This window comes from Oryctolagus cuniculus, chromosome 3 (assembly GCF_964237555.1).
Source record: "Oryctolagus cuniculus chromosome 3, mOryCun1.1, whole genome shotgun sequence".
NCBI lineage: Eukaryota > Metazoa > Chordata > Mammalia > Lagomorpha > Leporidae > Oryctolagus > Oryctolagus cuniculus.
In genome coordinates this window covers 50,301,071-50,309,779 of record NC_091434.1, presented here as the reverse complement: position 1 = coordinate 50,309,779, position 8,709 = coordinate 50,301,071, and the positions used below count along the sequence as shown (strand labels likewise).

Here is an 8,709-nt window from a genome sequence, read left to right as displayed (position 1 = left end):
CTAGTGAGCCATGGCGCCGGCAAGATTAGATTTTTAGAGAATTATTATTAGGCCGGCGCCGTGGCTTACTAGGCTAATCCTCCACCTTGCAGCGCCGGCACATGGGTTCTAGTCCCGGTTGGGGCACCGGATTCTGTCCCGGTTGCCCCTCTTCCAGGCCAGCTCTCTGCTGTGGCCCGGGAGTGCAGTGGAGGATGGCCCAAGTGCTTGGGCCCTGCACCCCATGGAAGACCAGGAGAGGCACCTGGCTCCTGCCTTTGGATAGGTGCGGTGCGCCAGCCGTGGTGGCCATTGGAGGGTGAACCAATGGCAAAAGGAAGACCTTTCTCTTTGTCTCTCTCTCTCACTGTCCACTCTGCCTGTCAAAAATAAAAAAAAAATTAAAAAAAGAATTATTATTTTTATACATACATTTTACATGCATCAGATAAAGTGTAGTTTCATATGTAAAAACTTTTTTAAAATGATTTATTTATTTTATTTGAAAGGCAAAACTACAAAGAGAAAAAGAGATCTTCTATCCACTGGATCCCTCCCTAATTGGGTGCATGGGCTGGGGCTGGGCCAGGCCAAAGCCAGGAGCAAGGAGCTTTCTGAGTCTCCCACATGGGTGCAGGGGCCCAAGCACTTGGGTAATCTGCTGCTGCTTTCCAAGGAACATTAGCAGGGAGCTAGATTAGCAGTGAAGCAGGCAGGACATGAACTGGCACCCATGTGGGATGCTGGCACTGCAGGCAGTGGTTTAGCCTGCTGCACCATAGCTCCAGCCCCATAAAATCTTACATTAAAAAATATGTTGGGGGCCAGCATTGTGGCATAGTAGGTTAAGACATGGCTTGCAAAGCTGTGTCCCTTATTGGAGTACTGACTCAAGTCTCAACTAATCTGCTTCTGATCCAGCTCCCTGCAAATACTCCAGGGAAGGCAGCAGAAGATGGCCCAAGTGCCTAGGCCCCTGCCACCCATTCGGGAGATCTGGATGAAGTTTCTGATTGCTGTCTTCATCTTGGCCTAGCCCCAGTTGTTATGGCCATCTAGGAAGTGAACCAGCAGATAAAAGATCTCTCCCTCCGCCCCCCGTCTCTTCCTCCTTCCACCTTCCCTCTCTCCAACACTCTGCCTTTCAACTAAATAAAACTCAAAAAAGACTGTGTTGGTTCCTTAATAGGATGTGATACTTACTGAGGTATTTTGATATGTAATCTAGTATAATATATTTAAATACTCTATCATGTATTTTAAATAGCAATAAAGATAAACTTGCTCTAAACCATGCGTGCTATCTAATATAAATGTGCACATTTTCTAAAAAGCCCTCTTTCCAAAATGTTCTCTAGCCGTGAATGAACCAAATTTAGGATCATTTTGCATTTCCAGACATCTTACTTAAGGATGACCAAAGTGAGCATAGTTTACTCTGGTATGTTTTGCAACATGTAAACTGAAAATGAATGGCCACTCAATTGAAATTTGAACTCTTTATGTCACATGCCAGGCAAGGAATTAATTTCTTAGTTATATTATTGGTACTAGTCATGTGTTTCATTTTAAAATGTGATTTGGTATTTTAAATAAATTTTTATCATGTAATAGTTTTAATAAGTGCTATTAGAATTAATGATAACACAAGTATAAATTATTTGAACTCAAGTTTCTATTTAATTGATAAAGATAAATGATTTAAATTACATTGCCATTAATTGTGGATTATTTAGGAACCCTAACAGTAAAATAGTCATTGCTTTATAACTAAGTTGCTAAAGTGATGGGGAGTGGAGAAGAGATATCACTTCAAAAATATTTATGTATAATATCACATTTAATGATTTCTAAGTGATTTTTAATGGTTTTGCTATTCAGTTTGAAAATTAATGCTTCCAAAGCTCAAATGAAGGTACCAGTATCATTAGTGCTAGGAAAAAGACGTAGCTCCCCTGTGTCCCTGTGGCTTCAGAAGAACTTGTAACTCTAGGACCATATATCCTTGCCAACTGCAATGCATTTGGAAATTGAACCTATGAAAACATATAAATAGTTTTCAGGTCAAGATAAAGAGAAATGAAACAGATATAACTAGTCCTTGCCTTTGTATGTGTAAAGAAACTTGACCAAGACCAATTCAACAGGAATTTTACTTGTGAGAACTTGAGCAACAGACCTAAAATTCCCAAGTCAAACTTTTGTTCTAAAACATTAGGCTTATAATAGAGTGAAAATCAGAAATCTAGAATTCATCATTATAACATAAACCTTTTGCATTTTTCTAAAAATGTGAAAACTTTAATAAAATTTGAATAGTGTCTACATATTAGATGTAAGAAATAATTTCACCTAGTCATAAGTACAATGAATTTGATTGACAAAAATCCCAATTTACAGAATAGAAGTAAACAAATGCAGACATATATTCATTATCAAATTATAAAATAAAGTAACAGTTTTTGTTGAGATGTCATCAGTTTATTATTCTTCATTTCAGATAATGGAGTTAATCATTTTGATATACTTAGTAATATTATACATATTAAAATAATGGAACGTTGAGATTTGAATACAATGACAGTAAACCATTGAAATTCCACATTCACATTATACAGTCATTATGAATCCATAGTGAATGTTAATAATGTAAAAAAATATAAAATGATTGTAATATAACCATCTAACCATTAACATATGGTGTTTTAAGACCACTATTTAATCTGCTAATTTGCTCTGAAATATGAGCAATTGCTTTTCTGTGATACATTTTTGTGCCTTAATACTTAATTTGAAATGTCCTTAGTGTAAAAATATACCAAAGTAAATAAAAAAGGAGACATTTATTTACAAAACAATATTGTATACATATTACATAAATGCAATTGTTTTAAAGTCTTTTTATACAATATTGATATAATCATTTCCATTATTTTGTCATAAAAACTGCAGTGTTGCAAAGGCAGGCTGTGGTCTTAAAATTTCATTTAAAATTAACATTATTTGGCTGCCTCTTAATATAGTATAGTTTCTCCAATATGCTACAGAATTCAAAGTTGACCTCTAGAAAAATGATCCTTCTTTGATTAAAGAAAATCTATTCCTCATTTGGAGATGTATGAAAATGCACCTGAAAAAAGGAGAAACTCATTTTACCGAATGTTTTATATTTGAAATCCTGATAACACCAGTCATCCAGCCTATTATCCTAGCACCATTGGCATGGATTGTTAATGTATGGTACCAATCATAATAGGAATGGAAACTTGCATATGGTAGACCATCCCTATTTTTGTGGAATTTTATCTTACCAAGTATGCTATCATAAAATAAAAGTTCAAGTGTTTAAGGATGATTCAAATGATGGCATATAACAGTCCTGCATTTTACCAATACTATACATGGATTTTGCTGTAAATATTAAACAAAACTTCAAAGAAATAAACTTTAACACATACTCCTTTGATTCATCGGAACACAAGGAGAATTGCTTTACTTTTTTGATTAGGTTGTAACATAGTTGAATGTAAATATAATTTGATCTCCTTCTAGTTCAAAAACTCTGGAAATCATAAAACTTCCTACTGTATGATTTATTTTGATGGTTAAATGCCAACCATTGCATATATTCTCTCTTTTAGTTCATACACTGTAACTTGTGTTTAAGTGACTATAGCATACTCTAGGCCTATAGCCTATGGTACATAATTTCACAGTTTCAAAATTGTTGAGGGGAAGACCTTCCATGTTTTAGGAAGTTAAAAACCAAATGCAAATCTCATGAGCACCCACAGCGGTCTACTACCATGGCTGGAATTTTCCCATATATTATTTGTTCTTTGCCATTAAAATATAGCATATTAATTGGAGACATCTTTGTGGGAGTACAGCAAGGACCTGCTGAACCTCTGGGGTTTGCTTGGTGTACAAGATGAGTATGAGGATACTTTTGTAAAAACACAAATTCACACTCTCCAGAGCAGTAATTGGCCTTGTATCTCTTGGGCGCAATAATCCAATCCCATCCAAAAGCTTCAAAATCCACAGTTAGAGGGTAGCGACAGCATCGTGATTCTGTTGAGTGCTCATCACAGTCAAGACCAAAATCTCTTCTGGATCTTTTTGGTGTGTCCGTTACCTTGACCTCTAAAAAGGGATTCTGTGTGAAAAGGAAAGAACGATAAGTATATCAATTTATTCTAAAGCACTTTTTTTACCTTAAGAAAAATGAATCATTTTGCTTGGAATACCTTTATATTTAAAAGGCATCATACTAAGGATTTGATTTATAATAGTTTTGATTTTCCCCTCATAGCTCAAAGATTATAGCAGTAATGCAAATCCCCCTGAGGCCAGTTCTATGTGCTTTTAATTTTTGTTGTCCCTAGTTGTAGTATGCAACTGCCTAGCACATGATAGATGTCCTGAAAATCTGTCTGGCGAGAAAGGGAGGGGGAGGTGGAAGGAGAGGCAGAGGAAGAAAGAGATGGGCTCCTTCTCTTCACATGCGTTGATTCAATATGTTGGCCAAATATGTGAGATGATTCCTGGAGGGATGAGTATAGTCATCTATCCTCTGTATCTGTGGATCTTTACTCAGGGAAACTTGGGTATTAAAGCTAGAGCTACCTCCCAGCAGTGTATAAGTTATAATGGGAAAAGAAAGCTAAGTGATTGATGAAGGTGGTGATGTGTATATTGGACTGAAAAGAGAACCCCTATGAGAAAAATTCAGAAAAGTAGGTGTTGCAAAATGTTTTCATTCACATATTCATATAATCATTTGTTAGTACTGTCACTCTCCCAGTCTTCTAATGCATTTGAGATTTTGTTCTGTATTATATGGAAAGATAAGAATGCACCATATTAACCACATGTTTAATAATTAAAAGCTGTGATATCATCAACTTTGATCATTAAGATACTACTTGTAAAAAAGAATGCTTTTTTAAATAATTGATAATAGCTTTTGTCCTTTATTAAAATGAAAACAGATGTGATAGTTACTGTTATTTAACCCAGTCCAAACCAATGTTATTTTTGGGAATTCATAGCATTTAAATTAATACATATAAGAAAAACAAGTCATTTAGAAAATTGTATAGTCTTTTAAAGAATGTTTTCACTTGAAATAGATCTGATTTACTTATTATATAATGTTTATAAACAAGACCATTTAGAGATTAAAAAGATAACTAATGTTCATTTTTATAAGTATATTCTATTGAAAATTATGTCAGTAGATGTCCATGAAAAAATATTGTCATATTAAATAAGTTTTTGAAAGCAGAAGTAAACAGAAACATAGATAGGCCAAAAGAGTAGCCCTAAATTTATGCTAGGTTTTAAAATAGTTTTTATTCATTTTATAATATGCACAATATTGCCATCTGTTTTGCCTGATACTAAGTTAGTTGTCAAATTCTTGTGCAAGAATGCTAAACCAGCTTAGAAATAAGTTAAGTGGTAAAAGCTAACTGGCTTAGAAACTAAAACTGTCCTTAGAGGGTATTTCACATAATAATCCATAGATAAGTGCATCAAGTAATGAACATGCTTACTATTAGGGACCTTAAATATAATATATTTATTATAATATAATTTTTATACTAATTAGTTAATTGCTACAAATGAAAGTATTTTACTTTCATTATGATGCTTTACATTTTTTCATTTTATTTGAAAGACAGAGATAAAAAGAAGCAGACTAAAGTTAGGTTTTTTTCTTGCTTTATACTAAGCCAGAACTTGTCAACACATTTGGCACCCTTTGGAGAGGAAAAGAAAAGTCTGATTTTTGGGGTATGAACTGGAATTCATTATATACAGTTCATATTTTATTCATATAAGCATGTAGCATATCAATGAAAAGCAGTTTATATTTCATTCTCAATTCAAAAGAACTTCTTAAGAAGTTAAGAACCATGGTATAATTGTTTTTATAAACTCTCATGCAAACGAAGGGTATCAAGGGAGTTTTTCATAGGATATGAAATTGGACACCTACTTTTATTGGGTACAGGGCTACCATTGGAGTAAGATACCTTTGTCTGGCTCATGAGCATAGGAAATTGGTAGTTGTTTCCCACTTTTATTCATTCATATTAGGAACAAAAACATAACAAGGTTACTAGAGGGTTCTTTTCAGTTATCACTTACCAGCCCATCTTCTCCTGGTCCTGGGAAGGTTACAGCAAGATCATGACCATTCTCATCTAAAGCTTTGATTTCAATGCCTAAGTTGGATTCAGGTTGTTTGAGCCAATTTTGCAACACTGTCTTCACATCAATGCTCTGCCAAATACCAGTGCCTGGGTTCATGTCAAGTTTCAGAGATCGGATTCCAGTATACCTTGTACCGTCTTTCATAGGTTTGATGAGCCTCAGGATTTGCACAAACACTGTTGTAGGAGTCTTCACAGGTCTCAGATATATCCATAGTTGTGCCTTTACTACTTTATTGTATTGTATTTTAGAGCTAAATTTAAAGAAGCAACATTTGGGTTTTCCTTCCACTTGCATTAGAAAATCAGCTATAAACGAATAAGACAAGAGTTCCTGAAATTATTTTTCATTAATAAGTTAACAAAATCCCTCCTTGCTAATAGTTGGGTATTTTTTTCTATTGGGATAATGCATGCATATGTAAATGAAATACTAGGTAAAACTTCATTCATAATACCGAGAAAATATCAAGGAAAATTAGTCTGGCTTTTCAGAATTCTTTAGACATAGGTACTTTCAACCATTTGTGAAGAATCTGCTCCCCTTCCAAGGAACTGCAGGCTAAGGAAAATTCTGGGAAGGAATGAACAGTAGATGAAATTTGAAAATGATGATGATTAGAGAGAACAAGAGACACTGTGGAGGAACATCCACTTAGAATTCTTTGGGAATCTGAGTAGTTACGCTGACGGAGCAGCTGTACCGATCAGTCTGGAAGAAGGAACCCTTCCCCCAGGCCTGAATTACCTGGGGACAAGACGCACTGAGCAACTTACTGAGCCTTAGGAAACAGTAGAAAATATAGTATTTCTGGGAGATTTTGGCTCAGGAATAGCCTTTTAAAGAAACAAAATTAAGCAAGTAATTAGGAGAGAAGTTTGATGTTATATTCAGGCTGTCTCAAAAGTTTGCCTTTATGTCTGAGCTGTCATTCTAAACACAAGCATGAACAAATTCTTTTGGCTTTCAAAAATCATTGATAAATAAGGCCAATCTACTCCAGCACTATTTGGTAGGAAATTCTTAAAGGAAAATTATTTGTTGCACTGTAATCTGATTACTGAATAAGGGAAACAATACTATGAAACTGTTTTGAGTCCAGTTTAAAGCTTACAAAGAACTGTGTTAAAGCAAGATCACAGACACATGGCCCCAAAATCATTCTTGCCGTGCCTTCTCTGTCAAGGTGTCTGTTTCCCTTTCCGGGTGAAAGTATTCTTTCGAGCCTACCGAAAGAGGAATTGTAGGAAATACATTTTCTTCCAGGAGCAACGTTGATACTACAGGTAATAGTCGTTCCATTATGAAGAATGAAATATTCGTGAAGGTTATTAAGCAGTATGCCTGCTTGGAAATACACGCACTCAGTACTGCCAACAATAGCACCATGGTCAAGGTACGAGAGGACTTCAGGAGCCGTAACTTGCCCAACTGAAGTGTTTATTTCCTAGACATTTTCTGAATTTGAAGTCACGGTTTATTTCGTCATTGCTCTTACTAATACATAAAGTATTTAAAATATTTTCTTGCTCCTCAGTGTAATAGCCTCCGAAAGGAAACATTTTAATCTGTGAAGCACACAAAACACTGTGAGAGAGTTTGGAATAACAGAAATCGCTGGAGGTGTTCAGCAGTGCTCAAAGAAGCTTAAAATTCTAGCAAGTTCCTTCCTTTCTTTATTACTAGTGAAAAGCTTATTGTAATAAATGCATATTTTGGTTTACAAGTGCACTTATAAAATTCCCTGTGAGTTTTTAACATTGCTGTAGTATCTGCCAGTCCTCGCCTTGCTGGTTGGTATGAGGCTGTGAAGGCATAAGCATGCTGTATTTGCCAATTAAACTAGATAATATTAACGCTGTGCAAGCTTTTTATCTTTTAGCTTTTTAGCTTTTTAAGGAAACAGACAGTGTGACAGATTTCAGTTTCAACATATTTCTCACAAAATCTTGAAAAGAAGAGACTGTCTTTCCTGCTTCTTACATAAAAGCTGACAGCTTATTAAAAGAGCCTGAAAATAGATCTGTTTCCCATAAACACTAGAACAACAGTCAGCAGAACTGTTGACATACACTAATAGGACTACTTACACTCGGTAGGCATAGTAATGATTGTTTCCGTCGTAGCGTGATAATCGTCATCTTCCAAAGAGCCATCACTGCTGTCATCCCTCTGAACGTCGTACTGATCAATCAGTTCCCGGAGTGGAGGAGCTTTGGGTAAAAGTTGTCTTATAGCATCTTTGCTGATGTTAGGAGCTGTTTCCAGGCGAAGTTTACTGAGGATTTGAATCTTTATGGCTTCTATTCTTGAATATTTACTGTTTTGTCTCCAAGTGCATGCATTACACAGCCCGTCTTTTTCCACATTTTCTTTTTGCTCACTGTTTTCATTTAGATCCACTGGGCCAGCCACGATCAGCATAAACAGGTAAATATAAACATAGATTTGCAGTTTTTGCATGATTTTAAAAGCTATACAATCCTTTCCCTTGTTCTTATGTCT

General features: G+C 35.4%; 2 protein-coding genes across 2 annotated transcripts in view; one reads left to right on the top strand and one right to left on the bottom strand.

The window, feature by feature from the left end:
* Nucleotides 1-3,757: 3,757 nt before the first annotated feature.
* MSTN (myostatin) lies at nucleotides 3,758-8,667 on the bottom strand. Its single transcript, NM_001109821.1, is given in 3 exon segments — nucleotides 3,758-4,138; nucleotides 6,139-6,512; nucleotides 8,295-8,667. Coding segments are annotated over 3 exon segments (1,128 nt in total).
* C3H2orf88 (chromosome 3 C2orf88 homolog) overlaps nucleotides 8,525-8,709 on the top strand; it is a 157,097-nt gene continuing 156,912 nt past the window's right edge. Inside the window, exon 1 of the transcript XR_011387190.1 lies at nucleotides 8,525-8,634. The gene's annotated coding sequence lies outside the window, so the exon portion shown is untranslated. The remainder of the gene's footprint in view (nucleotides 8,635-8,709) is intronic.